Source organism: Thermobia domestica, chromosome 3 (genome assembly GCF_964235325.1).
Source record: "Thermobia domestica chromosome 3, izTheDome1.hap1.1, whole genome shotgun sequence".
NCBI classification, from domain to species: domain Eukaryota; kingdom Metazoa; phylum Arthropoda; class Insecta; order Zygentoma; family Lepismatidae; genus Thermobia; species Thermobia domestica.
Window position 1 is genome coordinate 327337368 of NC_137456.1, and position 18449 is coordinate 327355816.

An 18449-nucleotide genomic window follows, 5' to 3' on the forward strand; every position below is an offset into this window, starting at 1 on the left:
TGAATACAGATACTGATATATACAAATTGGATTGTATCATTTTTGTTGTCAATTGAAACTATGCGAATGTGTCACTATAAATATGCGATATTTAATTCTGTTTGCGATTATTTTTGTTGAAGAAAGGTTTCCAGGGTTAGCTAATGATATATATATATATATATATATATATATATATATATATATATAAAAGTTCTTTAAAATTGAGATTAAGCTATATTGTTAATATATAATATGTCAGTACTAAAGAGTTTTGAGTTATTTATGCAACACCGAGGTTATGAGGAACAGAATCTACAATTAACGTGGGCTCAGAGCGGGAATTGAATTCGGTACAGTTAGACTATGATGTATAGCACACAGACTGATGTATAGCCAACCTTCACAACATAAGCCGTTCTCAATCTCACACTTTTTCCTGTGTTTTCCTATCAGTGAGTCTCGTGATACAAATTAAATAATTTTAGTCATGGGACTCACCCGTGATACCCTTTGTAAAAACTATCTAAACTGATTATATATGGTAGAGCGCTTACCTCTGGTGCGTGGGATCTCATTCCAACAATTCTTTAATCGTTATTCACTTACCTTAATCATACGCCTCTCTCAGCCTAAAAGACATAATCGTGGGACGTTAAACTGGAAGATCTAATTATATATGTATCTTATAATCATAGAGAAAAAAGTTGAGCATCGGAAAACACATAGATACTGTCTACGGAAACATCTCAGAAAAGAGGCTTGGTAGCCAACATGTTAAAGAATTATTATTAAAGAAATAAAGTTAGTATGATATGTAGACTTAAGATAGTTATAAATAGTAATCTTTCGAATCTTCGTTCATTTTTTTAGTAACTCAACAATATAGCGTAAGATTCAATGAAAGTTTTATTTAATTGCAGAAACATTTTAATTTTTTTCTGTTTCGTTTCAGGGCCTGTGATGTTGGATGAATTCGTAGAGTGGCTTAATGCAAACAGAAACATTGGCTCAGCGCAAAGCTGAAAACGGGACGTGTTTATATCTGCCTCGCAAAACCACCTATTTCTGCTCTGTGATGAGACCTGCCCTAGTGCATAGATGTGTCTTGAATGCCATATTATAATATATCTATATCTATATATATATAATAGTGATGCCCAACAAACATTATCGTTGTTATTCCGTTATTTGTGCCTGTTGAATGGCATATCAACAGTTGCGTCACTAGTGCAGTGTCTCTACTCCTCCCCCCCAAAAGAAGTGTAAATGTCTTCGTTGTTATATATATATATATTAAAAATTACACGTTTTTTTCTTTTTTAAAAAAAGACTGATACATAGATATATTTCATGCTTCCTCTGTTAAAATAAAGACATGCCTACACAATTACACATATTGCAGTATATATATTATACATAAATATATATATATATATATAAAGAAAAAAACTACTACTTCAAAATGCGCTGTGAAGCAATGTGTATGTGATAACCGTAGTTACAAACGAAAGAAAACAAACAAAACTTTTCCGAAACGTAGCACAACAAAAACTTTTAGAAGAGGTGCTCAACATGAAGTAGTGTAATTAATCTTATTTTAAATAAAAATGCCAAAAAAAAATTGGAAGGTTTGTGTCAACTGACTGTCTTTGCTGCAGTATACGTAGGAAAAAGGAATTGTTTAAGTTTGTACTATATTGTTAAGCGGAAAAGAAAGCGCCAAAAGGACAAAATATTAGCTGAAATAATACAAGAGTGCTTTCGGAATCGTGAGAGTTATTAAAATGACTAGCTGTATTTCGTTGTGATAAAAATCAACATTGATTGGAGTGTAATATTCAGTGTACAGTAAATATTCTATTGTTAATGTTTTTTCGAATAATTTCTGAATGGTTCAGTTATATTACGGCACTTTCTATAATTTAAAGGGAATTAATACAGAGGGGATAGTACTTATTTTCTTAATTTGCTTAAAAATTATTTATTACAGATGATTAACAAGTAGAATATACGAAGGACAATAACTATGGGGAAAAAAAGAAGAAGAATTGGTCACGTCCGCCAGTTGTAAAATGTATTGACTTCACAAATGACAGTAAATGTAGCGTACGGTAGCAAAATCGCATCGAAAGTGTAAGCAGACAAGGGAGAAGTATAGTCGTTTCTGTCTTCTCATTTACGTTTCAGTAGCCTAATGCGTTGAGCGACAACTTGTAAACTAGTAACCACAGTTGGTTGATGTTACAATCAGGTGTTCTTCATAACGGAACGCTTAAAATATGACAATCCATGGAATGTAATAATTTTTCCCCATCCTTTTCAACTAAATCAACAGGTCATGTGCAAGCTTTTATTTTAAGTTATTGTTAGGGATTCCTGTCATCTACTAGGAATATACTGTATAAAAGACGTGAAGGCGAAGTTAGAAAAGAAGGGATTGCTGCTAGTCCGTGATTACTTTTATATCGACGATTACCCTGTTTAACTGAATAGTCAAAGACTAAGGCAAGTCTTCAGTGTCTCCCTGCACTGAACAGAGCATCTGCAGATCTTTCCATTTCCTTAAAATCGAAAGTTTATAAATAGAAATACGAAGAACTGAGTCGTGTATAAGTACTCAAATTTAATATCCCAAAGCGCATAGATAATCTAGAGCAGCATCACATGTAATTGCAATTTCTCTGGACCATGTGCTGCGCCAGAGTTTCTACTATAATTGATTTCTTTCCAGAAAGCAAAACCATTGTCTACTTCTCTTGACAGAGTTTTCATGGATTACACATGGTCCTCGCTCGGCAAGAGTCCCTTCCGCTTGAAAGAAATCCAAAGCTACAGAAATCCATGGGATGAGATCGAGTGACAGCTGTGATAAATGAATGGTGTAGCTTGGTATTTCGGTGTTAGCTCCAGCTTCTTGAAAGAAATGAACTGTAAATTTTCAGAAGTGATATGAATTCCTTGCTTGTTGAGCATGGACCAGGTTGACGTCACATTGTTTCCGTAGAGCGTTGTAGTTTTCTCAGATGAGTGTAGTTTTTCGCTATTTTTTTTTTTCCCCTCACTGATGGATGTTCACCTGTGTGTTTCCTGTCTTTTGATAAATGTATAATTACGGTTTTTTATTCCCTCGGAGAAAGTTAACCCTTTGCTACTTGCAGTGTTGCAACAACTTGTTTTCTCTCAACAGATGATGTTTATACATGGAGAAACGCACGTTATCTAAGTCAACTCGCTTCAGAGTTAGTAAATAAACTCTTGTAATGTAATTACTGTAGTAAGTCCTATTGGCACACATACTCAGTTGTCCAAATCAGTTCACTCCTCGAATTGAAGTGGATGGTTAACATTGGTAACTCATACGCCATTAAACCTCAGTCCTTTGTATAAAACTTCGAGCTTCCTTTAGTTGCGTTATACTACCGTTCTGCTGCGCATGTTTCTGTTCACTAATCGTATGATTCAAAATCATCCGTGATTTGAGATGACAGAAGACTCCTCCAGTTTGGCAGAAGTAAAACAAGGAACTGTTTGGTTTCTATTTAGGCTAGTGTTGCTAAATTCCCACATAAGTTTAAAAAAAAAAAAAAAAAAAAAAAAAAAATCGTATTCTCAGTGGTCTGTTATGTATTTTCCGCAACTTCAATCCCTATTTAATTTGACGTGATCTTAAGATCATAGTTAACACCTACCTATGTAACACTGTAAAAGTACACAATTTTATAGATGCGTTCATTTGATACACGTAACAATTGTACAGGTCATTTTCTGTTTATTTTGTACTATTCTTTTTATTTTAAACCCGACATTACATTACCAGCAATCACGAATAATGGGCATCGCTAGTTAATATTGAGATATCCTCTATTTCTTGTATTATATGTTTCTTAAACTAAAGAAGCAAGTGACCATGCTATTGTCCCTATTATAATCAATGTTGTAAAATACATCGAAATGCAGCTAGCTTTTAATTAATATTTTCTGTAAGTTTACCAAATAATATATTGGTAATATTATACGTGTGTCCTAATTTGGTTCAGGGCATTTTGTATCTCTGGAGAGAAGTTTCTTTCTCAGCCGAGTGACTTGTGTTTGTGTAAGGTGTTTTATTGCTGAGTACAAAAGAAGAGATGTGTTATTTATCCTTGACGAATCGATCCATTGTCGTAGAAGGGGGGAAAGTTAATTTGTACGAGCTTCATGAAGATTTCATAACACCTCCCAGTGAGTGAAGCTGAAACCAAAGTTATAACGAGTAAGATTGCAAGTGAGGGTAAGGTGGAATATAGGAATAGCGCTATTTATTATTCTAATAAGGCAGAGTATTACTTATCATGAAGCACAAGATAAGTCCAGAGGAGTTAATAAAGTAAACTAAGGTAGAGATAAAAAAATCAAGCACCTATTTTTCGAAAAGTTTATTGTAAGAATTGGCGTTTTGTGTATTTATTGCGTAGGAGTAATATTTTGTTATTTGTACTGCTAGCAAATATGCAGTCAAATTTGTGTTTGTTGTGTGTTTATTTCAGATGGCATGATAATTTTTGGTATCTGTATTTCCGTTATTCGTAATGGAGCTTTACGTTATACTCCATTCATGTAAAAGATGAGTTATTGTAAGGCTTAATGTTGGTTCTGACCTATGTAATATTAAGCACTTATTTTCGTTTGGGCGTTATTTTATATAGTACTTCAAGCAAGAATTAGCTTTTACTACATTTAGGTATGCGAGTGAAATATAAATTGAATCCTGTGCAAAGTCGGGATTGTATGGTAAACGAAAAACAGATAGTTGTAAAAATATTGAATTACATTTTGCATAAACATGACAGGTTTATTCTGAAGAAGTGATTTGGGAGTATTTTACGGACAATAACACGCACTTTTTTTCTTCGAAAAATTGCCTCCAAAATTCAGGTGGGTGTTATACTCGAATATAAAAATGTACAATGCCGCGAGAAACCTATCTGTATTTGGCAACATTGGATTCAACTGGCAGCAGCAGTGCATCGATGCGACGAACATGAGTTGCGGGGATTTACAGGCTTGCTAACACTGTCTCCCCACTCTACCCCATCCGACCTCACCACAAACCCAGAACCACACATAAGAATATGCAGACCGTAAGCTTGCGAAAAACTGGAAAAATGTTACCTTTCTTTTTGTTTTTCTTTTTTTTAATTGCTTAAAGATTAAGGTGCGTTTTATAGTCCGTAAAATACGATATTCTAAAATATTGAATACAAAAGGTTGCTTGTCTCACAGTCTGCGTATACTTGAGCTCGCAAGGTGATTTTTCCCCTGGCTTGACTTGACAAATTACGGAAACATGAGAACTGGAAATTGAATTTGATGATGATGTAATTGTTTCTCTCTTTTAAAAGTTGAAACTTTGTTAACATGAGGAGCAAAAGGGTAGAGTCCAATCATCAGACATTATTTTTTTTTTTTTTTTTTTTTTAATTGAAGAAAAGAAATAGCTCTTAAGCGGTTCACTACATAGAAATAATCATAATGCATTGGCTATTAATTGTCAACAGTGGAAGATCCTTTATTTCCAGCATGAGAATAAAATTTAACTTGGGTTAATTAATTAATTTGAATTTAGTAGTGGTCGGCGTATTTAATACGAGGAAAAGTCAAGCGAAAATTTTAAATTTAGAAACAAAGCTTGATTCTCTTGTGATTGTAGCAATGATAGGAATAAAAACAGTTCTTACTTTACAGTATTCCTAGAAGCTGAAAACGTTTCGGTATTTCATATACCTGAGCAAGGATTCTTTTTCGAGGATTATAGAGGCTTAATACATGTTAATGTAAAAATTTCTTCACATACTTTTAAACTTCAATATCAGCGGCCTTTTTAAATTTCTATACGAAATAAGTTATTTTTGCGAAGTGACTTTTTTATTATTATTATTATTAACATATAAGTTGGGGACTGACTGAGCTTGTGTGAAGTGCATTTACACAACATCTACATATTCCAAATGATTTATTTTTGTTTTTCAGGTATATACAAGTATTAAAATCTCCTTGGCACTAATTGACTGAATTAAAAATAGTGCCAAGGAGATTTTAATACTTTACATATATAAAACTTGAAAAATAAATCATTTGGAATAGGTAGATGTTGTGTAACTGTACTTCACACATAGCATAATTTCAAGAGGTATGAATACTACTGTCAGTCCCCCACATAAAATACTTTTCTCGATAATGCGTCTCTTCGCAAAAATAAGTTACTTCGTACAGAAATTGTAAAAAATCCACCGATATTGAAGCTTGAAAGCAGGTGAAGAAATTTTTACATAACACGTATTAAGCCTCTATAATCTCCGTACATATGCTATGTTCCGTATGCTTACCAGTCAATGATAGGGATATGTGGAAGAATAGTCGACAGATGGCACCGAGGGTGAGACAGTAGTGTAAACATGGCGGCACCACTCGCAGAAGGCTTCTAAAAGGGCAATTCTGTCACAGTTTCAAGACTTCCTATTTCTAGTCCATTCGTAGTACATCCTGTGCAGTGATAGGATGCATTACCACAAGCCCTTTTTTTTTCTAATTGGGAACAGGGGTTTTACACTAGCAAGATTAGTTTAAACCTAATCATTTTTTAACTGGGCTTACTTTAAAAAAAAAAATGAAGAGACTAATGTGTGTTTTCCAGAACTACTGACGAAAGCAACAGAAATTGCTGAAACAGTTTAGTGCATTTGGATGCAATATTTTTTTTTAAACCAACTATATAAATATGCGCCAAATCGTATCCATAAATTAAGTATTCTTACCATTGTTGCGGAGATTCTAAATTTTAGAACACTTCCATGATTTTCATTTAACCCTCCCCTCCTCGTACATATACAAGAACCATTTAAAATAACTTCCGTAATTTTTACACTTGAATCACCTAAGAAAACACTTACATAATACACGAATCTCCATGAAATATCATAAATAATTTACCATTATTGAGCGTTTACCTTAAAATATTCTCACTGTAGAGTACAGTTTAATGAGCACATAACGACTCTTCCGAATGTACTCCATATGCAGCCCACACATCAGAAGGACCCTCTGTACTGACCACGCATCACGTAACTTCAAATAAAAGTGATTGCAGAGCTTAACACACATGCAGTTGTCGCTTCAGAGGTACAAGTTTGTATGCTGGTCTTTTTTCAGTAATGAAATACTCATTATACTTAAAAACACTCAAATTATAATTAAACTGTGAACGTTTCGAAAAAATAAATAAATAACGTATTGCTATCGTCTGCACAGATCCCTTTAAGAAAGCTAATGTGTTTGTAGAACTACATTTCGTTGATCAAGATTACCTTCTGTATATCATAACTCATAAAATGAATGAATAAAAAAAAGTTCATAGTTGAATTGTGAGCGTTCTTGAGCAAGTATAGTTTTAATAAATACTGAATATGCATCTGCTTAAATCTAGTAGAAATATAATACCACGTTTGGTTATAAAGAATGTAAAATTGCTTTTAATAATGTGTTGTGCTGGAATTGTTAGTAAAGGCAAAGGAACACTAATTATTAGCCAGTTGGGGCGAGAAAGAAGAACTACATTAACGATTGATATAGTTTTGTAATTAACATAGAACATAAATCCTGTTAATATAGATGATTTAAAAAAGGGGGAAAAAAGTTAACACTATATATATGGCGCTGTTAATTAATCGGCTTACATTACTTAATCGGTTCTCGAGTTGTCATTTTCGGAACCTGTCTTATGTTTTGTGCAGAGCACCGGAACACATCTCTGATTAAGGTTTTTCCGTGATATCTGTAATACACTCTCGGAAAATTGACAATATTCACAGAAAAAAAAAAAAAATCACGGGTTAAAATCCAGTAAACGTGACGGCCATATTAGAAACTTTCTGCCGATCCATGTTGTATGAATATATTTATTGACATTCCGACAAAAGCAGAGCAGAATACCATACAGCTGGAAGTGTTCAAAAATTAGGGCTCGACGTGGTTAGATTGTCTTCCACATAGGCCGTGCCGGACACAGAGCTTTGTGTGTGGCAGCTGTGATAACAAGGCCTGTTTGTAGGCAGCTGTTCGTTCTGTAGTTGTTAGCAATGAAACCGGTCTTGACAAATTTTTCATAATCAATATATGCTCTGCATGATCATATAGGGCAGTTAATCGTGATGGCAGATTGCTGTTGAAGTATGCGTGATATTTAATGCGAATAATGGTAAGGGGTTTTTATACTTCACTCCACACTGTAACCTTCCATCTTCGTCCTTAACAATCCGATCTTACAAAAATACTAGAAATTAGAACCATGTAGGGTTTTTTGAATCACTTTGCATATGAAGGAATGTAAGCAAGCGTAGGCCGTTTCCACTTATATGAAATTCAAGAACTGAATGCTAAGTTCACATCCGCATATATATATGGCGCTTGAAATTTTCATAGGAAAGGTTCCTGGAAGCATTGGGATTTCTCCAAGTGATGAATTTGTAAGAATTCAGTGGCAAGGAAATATCTTTAAATCCATCTCGCTCTAGCTCGTCATATGCTCGAATCGACATAGACATGCCAACTAGAGTCTACCCATGTTGAAAAAGGGAATTATGATTTCTGTATGGGAGAAAATATTGGGAGATACTTCATATGAAGGGTAAGGGGAAAAAACAAGGAATGTCCATGTGCGTGCTTTTTCGGGTGCTTTGTCCTATCTGTTGGTGACTCTTGGTTCTATTTGACTGTATATGCCACGCATGCATAGCTGTAGAAATATCAATGTAAAAAGGGGCAAAGAATTTGACTAACCCTATTTTCACGCTGGTTTCAATATTAAAACGCCGTTTTCTCGAAAATGCAATTTTGTGACATTCCTTTTTTTCCCCCCTTACCCTTCATATATCCTGTATACAATTCTCTTATTCTGTTTGGGGTTAAGAGGTTATGTAACCCAAAAGAATATATGTGTAGCGGGCTGTACAAGTAACTAACAATTCCGTTCCCTAATTCCCTTTTTTCCCCAAACCTATAATATAGGGACTTGAGAAACCTGTGCAAAATTGTTTTCGTCAAATATATTAAAATGACTGAAAAGTTATTACCTTGTACTAACAACCAAGATAGTGTGATTTCAATTTTTTTTAAGTTCTGGTAGATCTGCAGTTTGTTTCCTTAATTTTGTTTTCCAAATTTAATCATTTCCCTAGTTCTTCTAGTGACTAATTTACTGGCCTGAATCAGGAAATAGTACTGTACTTTAACTCAAAATATTCTCAAACAATGACTCGCGACCCACTGATGGATTCTGAATAATTTTGTGAGTTTGAAAGTTGTCGCATCAGGCGAAACTTCTGCTTAGGTTAAAAAAGTTCTTGGATTGAAGTGAAACGATGTACGATACGAAAATCGAATTAGTATGCCTTCAAATCTAAGACTAAAGTCAGTCGTTATTAAGAAACGATATGCTTGGCTTATGTGGAACAAAGTGAGCGAGAGAGAATAGGAAGCATAACTTCCATACACGGTTCATAAGTGTAGAAATGTCGGATGTAAATTTTAGCACTTCCCGGTCCCGTTGAGTTTCATATGCTTCGAAGTGGGTCTCAGATTTGAAAGAGTTAAGAAACTCTGATCTAAAAGATTTAAGCGAGATTTAAACCAAAATTAAATTGTAAAAAATAAGGGGGTAGAGAGCGAATCGGCTGTAGCTTTTTCTAATTACATTAGCAAGAAGGTAGTTTCTTTTCTAATAGTACACCTTTCCAGTTGACAAACGTAGCAACGTATTAGTTGAGAGAATCTAGACAAAACTTTAAAAAAAAAAACTTTTCGTGGTTTTGTCGTAACTTTCTGCTCTCATTGTGTGTACTGCAGAGACGAAAAAAAAGCGTGATCCACAGAAAATAATTACAATAAACCATGTCAGTTTCAAAGTAATACCAGAGAGAAAAATAATCACGACATACTGTGACGTTACAGTGAACTTTTCCATGTTCGATCAAGGGCCTATTTCACAACATTATTACGCTTGTATTGCTAGTGAAGAAGCGGTAAAAATAAAATTTCTACAATGCTATTATTCACAGATAACTTGCCATAAACTGGAAAACTTTCAAATATCCATGGTTACAATGCGGAATTCGACAATATGCAAGAGGGCTATTTGTCTTTTGATATCACGAATCACCTCCCGGAATTCGGGACATTGTTCAGGTTCACCCTGTATAATATTTGGATAAGAGTAAATTTCCTTATTTCTTCCCTCTTCCATTCTGTGTGCGTAAGAGAAAGTAATATTTCTGAAGTAGCTACTTCTGTAAAAGGAACAATCACACACATCACTTTTAAACGCAATATCATCGCCGAGTAACATTTTCTTCCAGAAAGATTTCGCTGAAGCTTGACTATTCTTACTTTACAATTGAAGAAAAAAAAAAGTCTTTTATTTCCAATACGTGACGGACTATTGGACATCTGTTTCATATGAAATACAGGATTCAAGAGCTAACTTTACCTCTTTTGAACATGAAAGTGTTTTCTGTCCATAGCATTAATATTTCGGAAAGTATTACCTATAGAAATTAGCATTTTTTCATCAGAATAGCGTTTGCCGTAGTTTAATTCAATGTATACCATTCTTGTGTAAATTTAACATAAATCTGTGTAGGTCGATGGCACAGAACTGAATTTGGAATTTAATTCCATCTTCTTGAATTATACTATTTGCCTTTCAACTATAGTTTCAAATTTTGAACATACGATAGTAAAAATGTGGTGATAATTTATTTCTGAAATTAGCTTCAATCAATACATATGTCAAATGTAGCGTTGATTGAATAACTAGAGTGCGCGGCAACCGAATTGACTTTTAGCATGAACGCTGGCTTTAGCTCGACCAACCCGCTTACAGCGGAGCTGCCAACGCTGTGATAAGGATTTCGACAACAAATGAGGATTTCAAGGAAAATTATTCTGGTGATTTTGATGAAATAACAGTGAATCGAGCTTTGTTCGTTCATATTTTAAAGAATTTGTGTATTGCTGTGATTTCTTTTTGCACCTGTTCCTTTATTGTGAAAAGTAAATTCCAATTAAATTGACATAACACATTAGTGGTCCGGAATATTGCGGTTGGCATACGGTATGATTAATACTTTTCTTTACATAACTTTTTTTTTTTCATTTGTACTAGGGGTTAAAATTTAACTGGTGAAATAAAGTGAGTGAGAGGAATGAGAGAAAATGAATGGAAGGAAACGGAGGAATTCTGATATTTAAAATTCGTGCCTGCAACCGTCTAATTTTTTAGATGAACTAGTTGCTCGACACATTTAATTCCTGCGTGAGGTCTTTTCTTTTCTTTTTGCTCATTGGTTAAAAATAAAAAATATTGATTGTATAGGATCCTAGATTCGATTGCCGAAGAAAGCGGAGCGCGGTTGAAAATAACATATCAAACATACATCATTATTTCATTCTAACATTCGAATCAAACGGACACACATTACTACGCACATGATCTTACATTGAACACACATGATCTTACTAATGTTACATATTATTGTTGCGAATTGCCGTACGTTCCTAGTGAAAAGGGAATCTTTTCCAAGTGTCAACATTTGTTTGCAGAAAGCTAATTTCTCGTTGCTAATTCGGCAGTAATGGGACTCGTGGTTATGGTTCACATCAAACGTCAATTCGGCTGCTGTATAGTATAATGGAAATAAATGTTTTTTGTATACCATGTGTTACTAAAATGAAAAAGTGAAAATATCTAATAGTGGAGATCGAACCCAGATTATGATGTTTGGTGCTTTAACATTTATACTGTCTAGTTCTTAGGCCAGCCACAGATTTTTATTCTTTAGAGCGGTGATTACGTCCTAAATCACATGGTCTTTTACAGCAACTGACATATCGAGTCTTGAGAGCACAAAATGTCATGTCCAATTTTCTAAATTTTTCAGGAGATTGTTTCGAAGTAATAAGTGTGCCCTAGCAAAGCAGAGTTTGAGCTTTGCGACATTTGTTGACTGTGTTATCAAGGAGCTATTTACAATCGACATACGTTATTTGTGCATCTGACACAGCAGGTATCAAGCTATCAAAATAGTTGACAAAAGTCAATATTGAGAAAAATTGGACATGTGACATTTGTGCTCTCAATACTCGATGTGCTAGTGTTATGAGTATTTTTAATGTACACATAACGCTTGAATTATCCGCCTATATATGTGAGAAATATAATAAATAACCGATATTTTTTAATGACGTCGAGTCTCATAAAAAAAAAAGAAAGAAAAAAATGTTTGGCCGGCCTTGGGAGAGAATCGGTTGCGTAGCAGTTAATATATGGGGATAATGAAGCAGAAATCTGTGTTTGATCTTTGGCTGAATCGATGATTTTTCACTCTGAATTTGTGATTTTACTTATTCGTAAAAATCAGATGTAGAAAATACCCTTACAAAATAAAGGGAAAAATTTGAATGTCCTTAAGGGGTTAAACCACCCGAGATGTAGTAGTGGTAATATGCTATGTGCAAGAAGTGCTGTCTGCTTATGAGGCAATTTCTTAACAAGTTTGAACTATTTACCCACACGTATAAGAAATAAGAATTATACCTGAAGCAAAAGTTGCTTTATTTGTAAATCATATTCTACAAAAGTGATAGCCTGAGTATAAATGTAAAAAATGGCTTTGAATTTACTTTATTAGCTCCTCACGTTTATGTGTATATATATGTGACTGTACCTTGACCATGGGATCTGATTTATTGTTTTCTAAGATTATGGATACTTGTAACGGGGCGAGACCATACAATAATATAGTATTCGAAAGATTATATTTTTTTCTTTATTTCCATGACGAGATGTGAAAACAATGAAAGAAAGGTAAATATATTTTTCTTCGGGTATGGCATCGTCAGAGAATTTGCTCAGATATATAGTTTTTAAGGTTCTGTAAGTGATAAGAATAACGCAGGCATACATGTAGATAAATCGACATAAAAAATGTGTAGACATGTACAACGACTTTCAATTATAAATTGTTTTCTTTTATTGTTGTGCTTTATTATTATAATTTACCTTACTCCATGTGTTGTTTGTACCGTTGTCTAAAAATGTACTCTGGGATCAGTGTACGGAAGAAGAAAGCACTGTGGTAAAGTAACATCATTGTTATTTACTCCTGTCCAAACTTACGGACTAAAGTCAGGATTCATCATTTTATGTCCCAAAATAAGATCTTAATGAAGACAGCAGAACATGTCGGCCGATACTGATGGAAGCTGTAGGATGCATACACAGTATATCCGAAAAGTAACGGAACTTTTTTCTGTACAGATAACCACTAGCTCCATCTGTTGAAGCAACATATCATCGACAAGCTGGATATCTGCGCAACAAAACGAGACCACAACCATGAGAACTGATTAACGGAGTGTCAAGTTATAGCAAGAAATGTGTCACAAAAACACGATGGAGCTGCAAAGAGCCAATGTTAAATTTTGTTTCAAGCTAGGTAAAACATTTACATAAACATTGGAAATGATGAAACAAGTGTATGGTGATGAGTGCTTATCTCGTACACGTGTGTTCGAGTGGTATACGCGATTCCGGGACGGTCATAAGTCCTTGGAAAATTACCCAAAGCCAGGCAGACCGAAAAACATAAATCGCGATGAGTTGGTGGAACAAGTACGCGAAATGATCGTCCACGATGCGAATTCGACTGTGAGATGGATGGCGGAGGAATTAAATACGACGAAAGACATGACTGACGAAACTGTAGCAAAGGATTTAAGGAAAGGAAAGTCTGTACTCGATTTGTTCCGCACACCTTAACTGACGAGCACACACTTGCTGCCGTTGAACACTGCAAGGACATGATTAAAGCAGCCAGACGGAACAGAACATTCCTGGAATCGATTGTAAATGGTGATGATACTTGGTGCTATTCCCAAAATTAGAACTGGCCATGAAAGAAACATTCTATGACAATGTTACACACGTCCAGTGTGCAGTGACGAGGGTTATTGAGGTAGTTCCGAAAAAGGACATTAAAAACTGTATTCTAGCATTGGTTGAACGTGTCCTGTGGTGTATTGATGCGGAAGGGATGTATTTTGAATAAAAAGAACCACAGTAGGTAAAATATCTAATTCGTTTTGTTTAATTAAAAAAGTTCCGTTATTTTTCTGACATACTGTGTATTCAGAGTTCAACCTATAATGCTATAACGCTATGACAAATATATTGAAATCCGCCATTGTGGATTCAATGCTTTGAATTGAAAGGGAACGTGTGATATTTCTAACTGGACTGGAAAGTTCACAAGGCAGTAGTGAAGAAATCTGTTTCAATACGCGGCAGGTAGTTTCATCTGTCTGTGAGACGTTTAACGTTAACTTGTATAGCACACGCACACGTTGAATTGTGAAGAATGAAAGAAAGAAAAAGTCAAGTAATTGAATTTTTTTCAAGTAGAGATTTGCCGCCAGAAATGTTCATCGGCGATAAAAAGACAAAGGTGACAAATGCATCATTGTAGGGTTAGTGTGAGGAATTAGATTTCTGGGTTTTCGGCATCTATGGCTATGTTAACCTTTCATACCTAGGTATATGAGGGATACGTCCCTCAGCGATCACTGTCCGGAGAATTGGTGAGGAAGAAAGGAAGTGACGTAGGACCATTATGTTGGGTACAATTCCTGGATTTGTCTGATGTTAATGAGGAAAACCCAGAAAAACCTCACTAAAGATGGCTGGCCTAAAAAAGCTGTTAGACTTTTTCAATCGAACGTCCCCACCTGGAATCAAATCCGGGACCGCACGTACCAAAGGCGACAGCGTTAGCGACTACGCTACGCGGGGCCACACATCGTTGTAAGTGGCATAAGAAAATGATTAGAAAGAGTTTAAGGATGGAAATAGTACGGAACTCCTTCGTAGAAGCCATTCTCGAAAAGTTTCCATCGACAAGGACTGCTCAAACAAGTCATGGTTACATCGAATATTATCTGGCGCGGTGAAGGAAGAAACCAAGATACTAGTATTCAGTGCACTCATAATAAGATACTCACTACTTCTCACTCTTTAAATAAGTAAGTCTATAAACGATACAAACATCTTTGAAAGTAAGCCATTTCAAAGACATTAAAAGAGTGAAAAACGTATAACTAGATCGGGAATCGAACCCAGATCTCCTGCCGTAAATTGATCGAAAAACAGGAACGCCTAGCCTAAGTTAACTATTGTGAGTAATGCAACAAAGCCTCATAGTGTACATTCGCTCGAACACGTGCAAGACAAAGGCCTCTCCAACGTTCACAAAACAGACATTGCAGTCAGGCCTGTCTGTCTTGCTCGGCTTGGCTAGCCTTAGTGTGCCGGTGCGTTAATCATTACACCACTCAGTTCATCTTCTAATCAGCCAGTGCTCCAGACCACATGAAATATTGAATTCGAACCTTTAGAGAAATTGGTGTGAGGACTCGCACATAATTGACTAGAGCCTTTCCATTTCAAGCGTGCCCCTACTGGTGCTGCTGCCGATGTGTTTTCCCATGCCTCCTTCGAAAGAGGAGGGACAAATTGCTGTGACTGAGGTCCTTCAATAATTGGATGCGGACAGGTTTGCTACATTGAACTACTGCCAAACGAGTGAATTACAAATTGGCAACACAGCCAAGGTCATTCACTTCTTTCCCAAAACAATAGGAAGGCTTTCTCTGCAAGGGGGCGGGGATGGGGCTGAATTACGTTTCACATATTTTCTGAGGGTACACTTGAAATAGGCTCTAGTATTTGAGTTTTAACAACTTTTGTATCATGCGGAATATTATAAAATACGCACCCAGATTCCTGGCCTGTATGTAAATGACGTGGAAACTGGTATTAGTATATTTAATAGAACTTTGTGAATACACTGGCTTACTTTCTAAATTTTAAACATTTATAAAGTTACTAGCATTCGAAGTGGTGAGGACTCTAGCCCATCTGCATCTAAGGTAATCACAACTGTCTGGGACACACAGAGTATTTCTGTGAACTTTGAAAAAACGAAATTTTCCAGTTTTACGTCCCACAGTTATGTCGGCTAGGCAAAAGCAAACTGGAGAACCCCGAGAAAACTCTCACACGCGGTGTTTGTCCACCACAAACCTCTTGGCGCGAGCTAGGATCGAACTAAGGACCCCATGAACACTACTACTGAGCCACCGCGGCCCCTTCTGTGAACTTTCTATCTAGACAGTTTGGGCACAATCGATCTCTTAAGTCAAGCAGACGGGTGAAAATTATTATCTCTGATTTTCTAAAATTTGAATATGTCCAACTTGGACAGAATTTGAGAAAAATATATATTTTGTTGTAGTTATATATATTTGTTATAAGTCACTGACGGAAGTTATATTTGTTTTTAAAAGAAAAGAAATTGTAAATCACAAAGCCTTTCAACAAGTAAGTGATTATTTTTGAATTTTTTAAGTATACTTACTGCTACATTGTATAAACAAACAAACAAAACAAAACAAAACAAAAAAAATCAAGACATATGTTCAAAACTAAGGTTTTATAACAATTGCAGAGCAAAGTTGTTTCTTTCTTTCCCTCTCTCTCTGAATAACACCAATCTCAAAAATTCTGAGGAGGTCGGTGGTAAAGCGCTTACCTCTGGTGCGTGGGGTCCCTGGTTCGATCTTCGGCCAAGCAAGTTTGTGGTGGACATCATCGTGTCCGTGGGGTTTTCTCGGGGTACTCTCGTTTCCTCCTACTTTATCATTCCACCAATTCTTCCATTATCATTCACTTGCTTTAATCATCGTCTCCCTTAACCTACAAGACATAATCGTGGGACGTTAAACAAAGATTTAAAAATTTATAAAAATATTACAAGAGTTTTAGATCTAAAAATACAGTGTTTTCATAAAGTATGGACGGATTTAATTCGCTTATAATTTACATAAAAATGCTCATATTGGATTAAATGAAGTGCAAACGGTAGCGGAAGGATTAAATTTTTACCTGTAATCTGCACCAGCTCAGTTCATTCACTGCCACATCTCCAACTGGGCGCCATTTACGTCCACACATTCGCGTAGGCTGTGGGCTGTTGATGATGCTTTCCCTTACCCTGCTCACTGTTGCAGGCGATGTTGGCGGCCTCCCACTTCGAGGACGGTCCAGGACGCTTCCTGTCTCCAAGAACTTAGCATGCCACTTTCGGATTGCACTCTCAGTCGGTGCCGGCTTTTTGAACTCTTTGGTGAACTTTCGACACACCAGAATTGGCCTTGCCCTCCCTCTCCCAACGTGTTCAGAGTTGCCGCTTATCTAACAGTGTTGCCAACTAAAAATTTAATCCTTCCGCTACCGTTTGTACTTTATTTGATTTCATTATGAGCATTTTTATGAAAATTATAAGCAAATTAAATCCGTCCAGACTTTATGAAAACCCTGTATTACATATCCTAAAAACAAGATCATGCCACTTTGCCTCTGGATTTCGTAATCAAGATTTGAAAATGCGCAATAAAGCACAAACATTTGCCTAATATTCAGTCACTCATTGATTTTGCAGAGGATTGGTCTGTTATTCTACCCGATGTACAGGGTTACCAGTGGCAGAATGGCGAAATGTGAATTGCTAGAGTATCTATTGCAGCAATGAAGCAAAAAGTTTCGCAATTGTAAGTGATGACACAGGACAGGATTATTATTATTGTTTGCTAGCACATCACAAGATCAAAGAAAACCGTCGTGTTAAAACAACTAAACTAGCAAAATCTCAGATGGGGGTTGCTATTAATTTTAAAAACCGCTTTCAACTTATTGAACTTTCAAAATTAGGATTTTTTTTTTTTTTTTTTTTTTTTAAAGCAGAAGTGAACATGGAAAAGAAACATGTGAAGGGATCGGGTTCTACTGAAATAATATGCCACTAAACAACCTATCAAAGCCTGGATGGTGCATGCGTATAAGTAGGTACTGTACACAATGCTCTATTATAATTAGGTGTATATTTTTATGCACAAAAGAAGTAAAAGATTTTCACTTTTTTTAAGCGAGTTGAAAATTTCACTCGCTAGTTTTCCAACTGTGTTGCGCTATCACTGCTATCCGGTTTTCGTATCCACCTCATTCCATTCTGCCTATAGGGTTACATATAGAAATATATCCCTTTCTACAATGACACAATAACTATCGCACATTCCAGCGCCAGGTTTGTTCATTCTTCTCACCAGGCCCTGGTCTCCTAAACTTTTCGTGGCACCTCCAGACCTTAACACAAAATGCTATTATTAATACAAAAAACACAATTCAGCTATTTGTAAGAGATGTTTTAATGACTTGGTCCCCCCAGACCTCTGTGGCTGGTTGCGGGCCTGCTTCTCACAACGAACAGTATTGCCAAAACTGGAATTGTATTATAGCCAGACAAAAACATTTTCATAGTTCC

The 18449-nt window shown here is 35.8% G+C and overlaps 1 protein-coding gene across 8 annotated transcripts in view; it reads left to right on the top strand.

Annotated features, from left to right (window-relative positions):
• Window positions 1-13048, top strand: part of SCCRO4 (DCN1-like protein SCCRO4) — a 92226-nt gene extending 79178 nt beyond the window's left edge. For all 8 annotated transcript variants that reach the window (XM_081752693.1, XM_081752689.1, XM_081752688.1 and 5 more), the window contains one exon: window positions 935-13048. In XM_081752693.1, coding sequence (XP_081608819.1) covers window positions 935-1005 — 71 coding nt within the window. In that variant the 3' untranslated portion in view covers window positions 1006-13048. The remainder of the gene's footprint in view (window positions 1-934) is intronic.
• Window positions 13049-18449: the final 5401 nt, after the last annotated feature.